This window comes from Passer montanus, unplaced genomic scaffold, assembly GCF_014805655.1.
Source record: "Passer montanus isolate IOZ18808 unplaced genomic scaffold, ASM1480565v1 scaffold2, whole genome shotgun sequence".
Taxonomy (NCBI): domain Eukaryota; kingdom Metazoa; phylum Chordata; class Aves; order Passeriformes; family Passeridae; genus Passer; species Passer montanus.
This window is the reverse complement of record NW_024366591.1, coordinates 21295768-21308323: the sequence shown is the minus strand read 5'-3', so window position 1 is coordinate 21308323 and position 12556 is coordinate 21295768. Positions and strand designations below refer to the sequence as shown.

The window sequence follows — 12556 nt, the reverse complement described above, 5'->3', positions numbered from 1 at the left end:
CAGTTGTAATCGAAACAGAAATACTGTTGTCTGAGAGATGAAGGCTCAGAGTATCAGAGCTTTGGATATTCAAGATAATCAGTTGTAATCGAAACAGAAATACTGTTGCTATTATGGGAGGACGCCTGTATTAGATACTGATTTTTATTATATTGCATCCCTTTTTACAGTCAGTAGGAACATAAAATTATTATACTACAAGTGTCTGGAGTAACATGTTTATGAAACTCTTGACAGCAGAATTTGAGGCAATTTATAAGTAATTAGGTTGTAGAGAATTCCAATTAAAAAAACCCTCCAGACAAATGAAAACAAAACAAACCCAAACCAACCCCACAGTAACAGGCAAAGGAGCAAATATTTCAGTGTGGAAAAACAGAAGTGGTTTTTGTATGGTTTTGTTTATGAGGGACGAAATCCGGGGGGCTTTCAAGCAGCATCTCTTGAGGTCGGGTGTGGATGCCTTGTGGGAAGCTGCATCGGGAAGTTCGCAGCGGGAACTGAAGCGGGCGGCTGGTTCGAAAGCGGCAGCCGGCGCCTCTTCCCTTCGGGGCAGAGGGAGATAAAGGCTCGGAGTTCCGAGACGGACCCTGGGAGGCCCCGCGCTTGTGCCGGCCGGCGGTGGGAAGAGCCGGGCGGGCGGGGGGCGGTCCCGGGCGGGGCCCGGGGCTGTCCGGGACGGGGGGAGCGGCCGTGGGGCTCGGGGGCGAGCCCAGCCCTCCGACAGGCAGACTTCCATCAGGCAGGCTCTCTGTCGGCTGTCCGTCCCTCCATCCGTCCGTCCAGCCAGCCGCGTGCCGGGGGCTGGAAGCGCCGCTGCCGCACGGCCGCCTTCCTCTCGCTGCCCTCGGCTGGGGCTGCCCTGCGCCCCTGGGAGGAACCTCGGAGCGGGAGAAGGAGTTCGTGGTGCCGGAGTGGCTTCAGCCATGCTGGGGACAGTGACGATGGCGGGTAAGGCGGTGTGGCGCTGCCGGCACACGCGGTTCGCTCGCTGCGCTGGGCGGGCAGCGGCAGCGGCAGCATCGCGGGGCTGCGGCCGTGCGCCGAGCCCCAGAGCCGCGGAGCGCCGAGCCCCGGGTTACCGACGCTGGATTTCCTGGCAGGGCGTTAGGAGTTAAAAGGTCTGCCTTAAGTATTTTTATCTCTATGAGAACTGCTTCCAAGCGAAGGTGGCTGACACTTCAGGAAGTGTAATATCGTACGATGTGGTACCTGTGATACGAGGCTTGGTGCATGTGGAGGTGCTAAGTGGGTGTTTTTCTGCGGGACGGGCTATGACCTGGTATCTGAAATTGAGGAATAGAAAGAAAACGTAGTGACCGCGCTGATGGTGCTGTTTTACATCAGTCAAGCAATAAGGCAGTAAAATACCTTAAGAGCTAAACTTGGTGAAGTTGGAGGCAATATGGAAGTTAGCATCGTTTATATGTTATAAAAATATTTGCATGAGAGAAATGAAGCTGTTGCTTTATTGCTGTTTTACCTTAACAAAGCAGAATTCACAGGCGATTAGCACCGTGGCAGGGGGGTGTGTGTGTATGGGGAGCAGCGGGATCCCAGCCTGCAGTACCAAAAACTCGATGCTGTGTGTGCTGAACTCCGCACATCTTACTTAAGGAACTAGCACACGAGGCACTGAAGATGAGAGCTAATACCGTAAACTAATTGGGGTTTCTGAAAAGATAAGTTCTGGATGAGCAAAGAATTAAAAGAAAAAAATCATGTTTTTTCAAAAAATTTATGTCAAAGAAAGACAAACCTACGTCTTTCTCTGAGAGACAAAGTGCTATTATGAAATTTAAATAAACAAATCCCGGGTTTTTTGTGATTTTTTTTTTCCCCTAAAGATAGCTAATTTGCATCGGAATTTCTCTCAGATTGATGATATATGGCTCTAGCTATCTAGGAAATCTTTATTTCATTGTATTAATGATTACGCTCTTGTATATTGTTTGCTAGAGCCAGTGAATGAATTCAGCAAATAGGGGGAGCTTATTCATGCAAAATACTCTAACTTTACAATACATATCGACAACAAAGCCTGTAGAAGTGCGGCTCCATTTGGAGCGGGCCCTGGGGAGGACTGTACGTGATTTGAATCAGTGAGTAGTGGAGGAGATATCCTACTGCTGTTTACAATAGGGTTTTCATTAAACTCGATGCTTAATGAGCTTATCACATGCTGAGTCTTTTTCCTTAAGGGTTCTCTATTTTTTTTATTTCCTTTTATTGTTAGCAATTAAAGGTTAAACTGTTTTTCAAAAGCAATGTCTTTATAGGTTTGCACAGTTGTGATTGTTTGAGGTTTCCTTATTTAATAATTCCTGTGGAAGAACCTTAGGTTTTCACTGCAGCACAGCTGCTTCTATAGTACATTTCCCAAGAACTGCATTTAGCTTGTGGTATGTGTTACCATTTCTTGGAAGGGACAGAGAACTTCTGCTTATTGGTATGCAGGAGTGTATTAAGCTGTCATGTGTCTAATTAGTGCAGATGCAGCTTCATCTCCTTTGTGGTGAGTTTGTGATGTTTACATTAGTCTTTATGTGGTCGTTTTGATAAAGAAAAAATTTCAATCTGCTTTTCATTGTTCATTAATCATTAGGGGCTCTCAAAAAATGTCTCAGCGTTTAGTGGCCTGTATTGCTTATCCCATCCTTGTTGCCAATGGAGCCATGAATTTTTTCCCCTTAAAGACCCAAGTCCTAGAGTTGTGTCTGTCTTACCCCCGGTGAATAAATTTTATTTTAAGAAGCAGAACCAAGTCACTGAATGTGCGATGTGGACAGCATGTCTAACCATGAAATTTCATAAATATTTGTAGCATGCTGGTTTGGTTCCCAAACAGAACAGCTGTGCTGATCTGAGAGCAGTTTATTATTGTGAGTGTATTTAATGAAGAATTTTTAACTACAGCAACTATATCCATGGCATAGCTAGTGACCCTTCTGGCTTTAAAAGGCTTCTGTTTGTTTTTAAAGAACTATACTGTTTTCTGATTTTTAGGGCTGTTTCTTGAAACACTGAAATGAAAAAAGAAATATCTTAATCTTGAATAAATGAAATACATAACTTTTCCTGCTGGAATTTGAGAAGCTGGGCTCAGAATTGGAATTTGAGAAGCTCTGGGTTGGAGCAGAGAAGTACATCTAAATCAAAATCTTCTAAAAATAAAGATTTTTGGGGAATTTTAGAATGCTACAGCATCACAGTCTAAATGATTGTGTGTTTGGGGTTTTTGTTTGTTTGTTTTTTTGGTTGCTTTTTATGATGTCATTTTCTGGGGATGCTGCTTTTGCTTTCTAAAGGAGCTCTAATCCATGAAAAATAATAGATATTTTGCAGCTTGTTCCTTTTTTCTGATTTTAAAAATGAGCACAAAAGTATGTGAGATTTTAAAACCTAACTCTTCAGTTGCCACCGAAGTATCAGAGAACTGAAGACTAAATAGTACTTGTTTCAAAAGCTTTGAAATAACAATGTGGTTGAAAAGCTCATGAATTGCATGGATACATGGTGAGATTTAGCATGCAAAAATCTCTGTAATTCCTCCCTCATTATTTAATTAATCTGAAAGAACTTGTTCCCTGCAATGAACACAGCAAGTCAGTCCCTGGAAAATTGAATGAATAGAAGGGAGAAGGATGTAGTATGTGCTTTCTATGGAATAATTGTTTGTACATTGAAGTGAAATTAAATATGGCCTGTGGCAGGCAAAGGAAGGAAGAATTTTTGAAAAATACATTGTTAAGAAGCAGCAATGTCACAGGTGTAGTTTAAAAAAATTGAATTGTTAGAAGGATAATACATAATCATATTTCTGTGTTATTTTCTTACTGAGACGTGAGTAGTGTGTTTGAGATACTTAAATCAAACCTTCTGAAACTTGTGATTAAAATAATCAGAATTTGTGGTATAATGCCCAGTTTGTACGGTCTGCAGTGGAAACTTAGAAACACAGATTGGTTTTCTTCTTTTTTTTTTTAATACTCAAGTGCTCAATTTCACAAATAATTCCACATAGCTACTTTATTCTAAATAAATCTGTTCCGGGTAAGTTTTTCATAGATATTGTAATTTCAAGCTGTGTCTTGGTTTTTAATTACTCATTTGTATAAATTTTTATCCTTTCTTTATATTGTCATTAATGTTTCTAATGATAATTAGAAGAATTGTGCAGTTAAGAGAAAGCTGTGTTTGACAAATACAAGCTTGGTTCAGATTTTTTTTAACAGCCTTCTTTTTGTGTCATATGAGTTTTTAGAGCAGTAGCTGGTGCTTTGTTTGTGGCTTTTTTTTTCCTTTTACGAGTTGTATTTGTAGCAAATCTAGACACAACAAATGATTGTAAAATACACCTCAGGGCTGTAGCATTTGCTTTTGCTCATGCAGACCTAGTGAGAGAGTTGTGTATGTGACCAACAGCACGATTTGGCTCTAAACACTGAATAAATGAAAATAGTACTAAGTCCTCTGGAGCCTTGCAGTGGCCAGAGGAGTTTGCGAGGTGGGCGCTGGGTGTGTGTCACATCCATCTGAGAGATTGAGAATGTAGGGAATTCATGGAAAAAATCCAGCGCCGTACTGCAAATCCTTAGGGGAAAAAGTCAACCAACTCCAGATGTTGACATGGTTGACTTCAAGCCCCATGAAGTGCTGTGGATTTAACTCTTGCAGTCAGACTGGTTTTTTTAACTCTTTGGCAGCTACCAGGGGAGAAACACATTTTCACTTCTGGAGAGAGATGAGAGCTGGGAGCAGTTAAGTTGCACTGCCAGCTGTGTCCGTCAGTCTACAAAAGGAAGAGTTTAATTACTCATTTTATTTTTAATGGGATGAGACAGGAGTTCAGTCATTCTGAAAATAATAATTCTCAAACAACTGATCAGTATGCTTCTGATAAAATAGAAATAAATTCTTATAGTGCACTAAATACTTATGAAATTGTGAAATCAAGCACCTTTGAGTCCTCAGGACTGTCAGTTTTGAAAGTTTCTTTCAGAATAAAAGTTGCAGTTGATAAAGCACAAGCAGCACCTTGATTCAATTAGAAATATTTGAAAGATTAACTGGTATGTAAGCAGTTAAAATAGAATTTCAGTGTTGGTCCTTAGCCGCAGTGGATTTTAAACAGCTAAGTGTATCAGTTTTATGATATCACCCCTGATCTTTATCACCTCCTCTAGGTATATTTTTGTTGTATTCTATTCCTTGGCTAGCACATAGCTAGTGAAGTACAGCCCTGCCCAGGAGAGACCTAAGGAAATGTTACTCATCATATCAGTATTTTACTTTATTTGTTTGGTTTTCTGGTGGCTGTTTGGATGAGCCTGTCTGGTGTTTCTTCAAGGTGCTTTCAAAACCACTGAATTAAAATTCAGAAAGTCATGGTTGTCTTGCCAGAATACCTATGGTAGTGACATGCTACAGAACTCTGACCAGCAGTGCCTTGTGTAAGTAACTTCCAAACCTTCCTGCATTCAGAATTGCCCTCACAGTGTTTGGGCACTGAAGTATCATTAATAAAAGCATCACTATAGAATTCAACTGTCAATATTTCTGTTAGTTTTTCCTTTTGCACTGTGTTTAGTGAAGTGTTGCAAGGTAGCGTGTCTGCTGGATGGACTCACACTAATTACTGTCAGCTTGATTTAACACTTTTGAAAGCTTACCACTGCCTCTAAACTCGGTGTTCTCTATTTTTGCGATTGCTTTTGCTATCTTAACGCATACCCATACCTGCAGATTTTGTAATAGTCACAGCTCTTTTCACCTGCAAAACATTTTACAGAAATATGGTCGTTATCTTAGGGTGTTATAAACACCTCATTTTATAAACAGAATAAGCAAAAACCCTTTGAATGCTTATCTTATATATGGAGACACCTTTATATACTGGTTTTATATCTTATCTCTCTTTGGAAATTGAATACCTCATTTATTCATATTCTTTATCATTCCACTCTTACAGTAATCCCATTTATCTGTAATACCTGGAACTCATCTTAAACACTGAAATTACACTAAATACCTGTTATAGTTTGAGAAAAGGAAGGTTTGGAAGGAAATTTGGAAGGAAACTTCCCAAGGGATGTTTTCTTAAGGGAATTAGGAAAAGTTTAGGAATAAATAAAAAAAAGACGTGTCACTTTTTGACAATTTTTTTTGAAACTTCAGGATTTTCAGTGTTTGAAGGGCATGCATTCCCAGGGAATGTTTGCAAAAGGAAAGGTGAGCCCATAGAAATCCATGTCTCTGGCTGCTTAGCAGTCCCAAGTGCCTTCTGAGTTCTCCACTCCCTTCTGCCTTCCTGTACTTCTGGTCCTTCCCACTTAGACCCAGAATTCCCCACTTGCTCTCAGCCCTGTGTTTCAGTCTACCTTTATCTAACTCCTGTCACATGGAGATTTGAATGTGTCGAAGAGTAAGCATTTAGCACTAATACAGGGCTAGGACAAACAGACTCTGTAGACCTTGTTTCCAGCAGAGATGCTGAAAGGCCTGGCTCATGAGGAAATTTTTATTCAATGTTAAGTGATCAGCATTTAGCTTCATAGCTGGTTAAGCCAAAAGAATAATTTTTAGTGTAAACAAGCTTAAGAATATATTAAAGTACCTGTTACTAAATAATTATAAAATATGTGATGTTTGGAAGATAGTCTCTGAAGAAGTGCCTCTAACTTTGTGAATTCCCGTTAGGCCTTTGACAGCTTTCCGTTAAATTACATTATTTTATGGAAGTGACAAGGACTTCATTTTCAGACCTAGAAATAAATGAACATAGATACAAGGGTGGTTCCTTGACTTTATCATTGTATAATCTCAACATAAAACTAAATAAACAAAATGTAGTGTTTGACTGATAAGAGTTATTTTGCTTGTGGATTGTATTGATATTTGCAAGAGGTATATTAACAATATACTAAAAATTTTGGTAACTTCTTCAGAATGTCTCTTTTGTCTCAACCTTTGCCCTCACAAATGGCTCAGTTCAAAGATCTCTGGTCTGAAATGTTCGGGGAGTTAGCATGTTAGCAGAGGTCAGGCTTTTAATTGAATTAGGAGTTAACAATTGAGGTAAATAATATTAAGCTGTTAGATAAAGGAAAAACGAAAAGCTTTGCTTATGTTGACTTGGAACCAACAACCAGTAGGCTGCTGATAGTGAAACATAATTATAATTTGCCCTCCACATAGCCGTTAGAAGCCAGTATCCTTGTAGATTTTGTTTTGCTTATTGTGTAGTTAGTTGCAGCCTTACCTGGACTGCATTGTCTGTGTGCTTCTGAAGAAGCAGCCCTTAATAAAGGGAGAACCAGGCAAGAGTCTGGAGGGACTTCTGGAGATCAGGTGTTCCAGCAAAGCAGGGCCAGCTGCAGAGTCAGAGACAACTTCAAGGTGGTTCAAATAAAAACCAAATCACTTCGGGGAAGTTGATGATCACATGCTTTGTAAAGCTGTCTCCTCCTGCCTCTGGACATTGAAGTAGCACATGTACAGCTTAAAAGAAACAGACCATGTCTTCTTCTAGGGTATTGATGTTCAACATTGAATATATTAAAAGAATTTTATTTTTTCGTCTTGGCACTCTAACAGGTTTGGTCAGAGAGAAGAGTGTGTTCCTTTGTGGCCTTGCGCTTTTGCCTGTTGCACAAAGTCTAGGGTCAAGAACAATATTAAACTGAAATCCTGACAGCATCCAAGCCCAGGAATTTTTTGGTGTCTTGAATATGCCATAGATGTAATTTACAATGACAGTCTCAGAACTTGAGTTGGCCAGAGGAGCAATAATACTTAAATTATCCTGGCAAGACTGAGAGGGGGGCTGCCAGTGACCTGAACAAAAAACGCAAAATGTCCTCAAAGAAAAAATAATGCAAACAGGCATGTGACCAGTGGGGGATTTTACCTTCTTGCATAGTAACAACCTTATTCATTTTAAGCAACAAGGAATTGCTGGAGATGGTGATGCTATGTATGTATTGAATACATACATATATTCTATGGGAGAATGCCAAAGGTTCGTGATCTTCAAAGCAATATATTGTTACCTAACTTCTGTAGGGGTGTTGTTTTGTAGGGGTTACGAGTTTTCAGAAAAACAGGTGATTTCCCATGGGCGGTTTCACATCTTACTATTCTTTTGGGACAGAGCTGTAAAATAAGCTTTCATTTTTGTCATATTTTAGGTCAACAGGCTTTTTTTGAGTTTTGTTTGTTTGCAGGGTTTTTTTTGTTCGTTGGGTTTCCTCAGATGTATCTGTCTGCATGGAAATACTTATTGAGCTTTGCTTCAGGAGTAATTGCTTATATTATTCTGTATAGTCTGCAGTATATTTTTTTTTTACTTAAGTTTGCCTTAAAAAAAACCCACAAAAAGAACTGCAAAATCAGGGTATAAAATAGGAGTATATAAGCTTGAAAGTTGCAGTTGCAAATAAACTGTGGAAAGAATTGTACAATGATATGAAGAAGGAAAATAGTTATAATAGTGATAGAACAGAAACTAATTCTTAAAAATGTACTAGTAGCATATAGAAAAGGTGCACAGATAATAATAAAACATGTATTCTTATGAAAATGGGTAATAATGAAAAAATATATATAGGTGTAATATAACATTAAATTTAGAAGGAAATTAACTGGAGTTTTGTTGTTGTTTAAACAGTTGGACAAACAGAACATTCCAGTGTAACTGTGAAGGAAGACACTGAAACTATGGAGACAAATCCATCTGACTCGGGCACCAAGGATGGTGTAGATGCCGAGAAGGAGGATGCTCATTCAATTAAGCAGTTGCCAGCTTTGGAGGAAGTTGCAGAAGACCAGGTGGCAGAGCCACAGTCTTATGATCTGGGTTTTAAAAAGGTTTTTAAATTTGTTGGGTTCAGATTCACAGTGAAGAAGGAAAAGACAGGAAAATCAGAACCAGTTCAGCTGCTTACTGTGAAAAAGGAAACACAGGTCCCTGAAGGAGCTGATGATCAAAAAGAAGTTGCCTCAGAAGAAACAGCAGTGCCTGAGGATGTACCCTCTGCAGAAGACAATACCAAAGATACATTGAAAAATGAAAAAACAGATGATGAATCTCCTAAAATACCAGAAGCAACTGAGAATTGTTCTCAGCCAGTTGCCTTAGCCACCGAAACTGCATCACCATTAAGAAAACTTTTTACTCAAGGATGGACTGGATTTAGAAAAAAGAAAAGTTTTAGGAAGCCTAAAGAAGATGAACAACAGTCTCCTGTGAAAGAAGAGGAGAAAGAAAAAGAGGAGACAACATTAACAACTGAAATCAGTGAAAAGGAGGAGAAACCCGAGTCTGAGAAGCAAGATGAAGAGAGAAGTGTGACAGCAGTAACTGTTGAAGCACACGAAAAGGAGCAAACTGAAGGTGAAATGCAGGAGTCTGAAAAGGCAGCCACAGGGGTAGAAGGAAGTGAAAAGAAAGAGGCAGACAAGCACGATGAGCAGGGACAAAAAGAGGACCAGGCAGCAGCAGCTGTAAAAGAAAGTGCAGAGGGAAAAAAAGATGATCAAGAAAGGAAAGTGGTGGAGGTCCCCGAAAATCTTGGTGAAGAGGAAGAAAAAACTGAAGAAGGGGAGAAAGAAGGTGAGGTGACAGAGAAACCACTAAAAACAAAGTCAGTGGTACCTCTTGTCACTGACAGTGTGAACGGAGAATTGACAACATCCTCAGAAGGCCTACCTGTGGGAGAAAAACTGGAGTCAATGGAAAAGCACGAAAGAGATGACAGAACTGAAATAGCCTCTGAAGAGACATGTGAAACAGGATCTGTGGCAATGGAAATTTCTAGTGATCAGCTTAGAAAATCTGAAGGAAGAGAAGGAAGTAAACATGCTCTACTTGGGAAGGAGACATTAGATGAAAAAACAGAGGAAGCAGAATTAAAGATGTCACCCACAGCAGATGATGTTGCACAGGGAGAAACTCTGGACAGAACCACAGAGAAGAAAGAAAGCAAAGAACATGAAACAAAATCATCTCTGAGTGCTCCTGAATCGAAGTCCTTTTCTACTTCTGAACAATCAGTTGACACAGAGGATAATCAACAGTCAGTCAAACCTGCTGATGAAGGACTACAGGGAAAACCTGGCACAGATACAACTGATTCTGTCAAACCAGATGAAACAACCATGGAAGTAACTTCTGAAGAGGCAGCTGGAAAGAGACCTCCAGAAGGTATCACAAATGAAGCAGAACTCCTGTCTTCTCAAGAGAAGACTAAACTACAAGGTAGCCCTTTAAAGAAACTCTTTACAGGTACTGGATTGAAAAAACTGTCTGGAAAGAAGCAGAAAGGTAAAAGAGAAGAATCTAAGTTAGGGGAACAGGGTGAACCAATTCAGCACTTATCAGATTCCCCAGATAGCCCAGAGGAACAAAAGGGGGAGAGTTCTGCTTCTTCTCCTGAGGAGATGAATGAAATTCCCTCTTTGGAAAAATCTGAAGATGGAATGCAGGGCACTGAAAGTGAAGATGCCACAATTCCAGATGTGGAGCGAAAAAGAGAAACTGTTACACCTTGGGCATCATTTAAAAAGATGGTGACTCCCAAGAAACGTGTCAGAAGGCCTTCTGAAAGTGATAAAGAAGAAGAAATTGATAAGACAAAGACTGTTGCAGTATCTGCGACTGAAAATGTTGTTGATGAGAATCAGGGAGAAATACAAGAAAATGGGATTGACCAGAAACCAGAGAAAATTGCAGAAGAGCCCAAAAGAAAAGTTGACACCTCTGTCTCCTGGGAAACTTTCATATGTGTAGGTTCTTCAAAGAAAAGAGCCAGGAAGTCATCATCATCTGATGAAGAAAGCCAAAAAGTAGAAGAATCTGGACAGAGCAAAGAAACAGCAACAGATGCAGTTCTTACTAGCTCTCAGGAGAGTGATCAAGGACAAGGGAATTCTTCCCCAGAACAAGCTGGAAGTCCATCTGAAAGTGAAGGTATTTCAACATGGGAATCCTTTAAAAGGTTAGTTACTCCAAGAAGGAGATCCAAAACCAGAATGGAGGAGAGAAGTGAAGACTCTGTGGTGGGATCTAGCCTGGAGCATTCAACATCTGATGGTGAGCCTGGAAAAGATGAATCATGGGTTCCATTTAGAAAACTGATGCCTGGGCGCAGGAAGAAAAAGTCAGATGGAAAGCCAGAACCAGCTCATCTTAAACAAGCAAGAGAAGACATGGCAGAAACAGCTGAGGAAGATTCTGATGTTCCAGCTGTTGTTCCTTTATCTGAATATGAAGCAGCAGAACAGGAGAAAATGGAAGCTCAACGAGCAAAAGATGTTGAAGCAATGAGAGAACAAACCTCAGAGGAAGAGAAAGCAGAAAAGTTAGAGGAGACTCTAAGGATGGGGCAAGGATCAGAAGGGCTAGTACATGCAGTTGCTGTTACCATTGTGGAAGAAGAAAGGGCAGTGAGCAGCATTGAGGAAAGGTCACCATCATGGATATCTGCTGCTCTGACAGAGTGCATTGAGCAGGTGAGAGAAGAGGAAGAGAAAGAAACTCAGAAAACAGCTGAACCATGTGTTACTGTGGAGGATGCAGTGGTAGCTGCTGAGACAGTGCCAGAGACTAGAAAAGATGCAAGTGATGACACCACAGCAAGTGAGCTGGAGCTAACCTCTGAAGCTGTGACTGCTCTGGAGACAGCAGAACCTTCCTGTGCTGAAGAGACCATGGAAGTGTCCCTTGCTGAGGAGACAACTGAGATGGTTTCTGCTGTTTCACAGTTAGAAACCCCAGATACTACAGAGGAAGCCACACCAGTTCAAGAAGTAGAGGCCACTGAACAAAATTTGAAAGAATTAGACAAACAGACGCAAAAAGTTCTTCATGAAGTTGCTGAAAGAGTAAAGTCAGATGTAACACAGCTGGTTAGTGAACGAGCTGTGACAGAAACTATAATTACAACAGTACAGGGACTTGAGTCAGAAGTGAAAGGTGGTGCTAAAGATGGGAACGTTGCCAGCCAGGAAACCATTCTGCTTGAGCAGTCCTTGGAAAAAGAACACAAAGAGGATGGCCCCCAGCAAAGTGCAGGGAGCATTCAGGGCCAAAAGAGACTTGAAGAGAGCGTATTACCTGAAGGTTCAGAGAAAAGTGAAGTACCTTCTGTGATGGAAGAAAGCACAGATGGATGTCAAGGATGTGTGGAAGACCATAAAGAAGTAAATGAAGTGCAGAGGACAACAGAGGAAACTTTATCACACGACAAAGAGTTTCACAGCGTCAAAGCTACTACTCCCAAGGAAGAGCTGTTTGCAATCCAGGAGCCTTCAGAACAAGAGAAACTGCCCGTTACAGAGGATGATACGAGAGATGAATGTGCTCCAGAAGGAAAGCCTGCAGTAAGTATTGCATATAACACAAAGGTTCATTTGTCAAAGTAAAAGTTAGCAAGTGTTAACTACTATACCTCATTTTGGACCAGGTTGTGGGTATATTACTGTCAAGGACCTTCCTTGTGTAGCCTGAGACAGCTGAAGTCTATTTCCGGTGAGAGATACACAGATGTCTGGAAGC

General features: G+C 40.6%; 1 protein-coding gene across 3 annotated transcripts in view; it reads left to right on the top strand.

Moving 5' to 3' along the window:
- AKAP12 (A-kinase anchoring protein 12) overlaps positions 1-12556 on the top strand; it is a 31579-nt gene that overhangs the window by 13301 nt on the left and 5722 nt on the right. The window contains exons 1-2 of one of the 3 annotated variants that reach the window (XM_039707780.1): positions 688-951; positions 8669-12381. In XM_039707780.1, the coding sequence (XP_039563714.1) occupies positions 927-951; positions 8669-12381 (3738 nt within the window). In that variant the 5' untranslated portion in view covers positions 688-926. Of the gene's footprint in view, positions 1-687; positions 952-2478; positions 2516-8668; positions 12382-12556 lie in introns of those variants that run through there. The other 2 variants (XM_039707781.1, XM_039707779.1) reach the window with 2 other exon arrangements.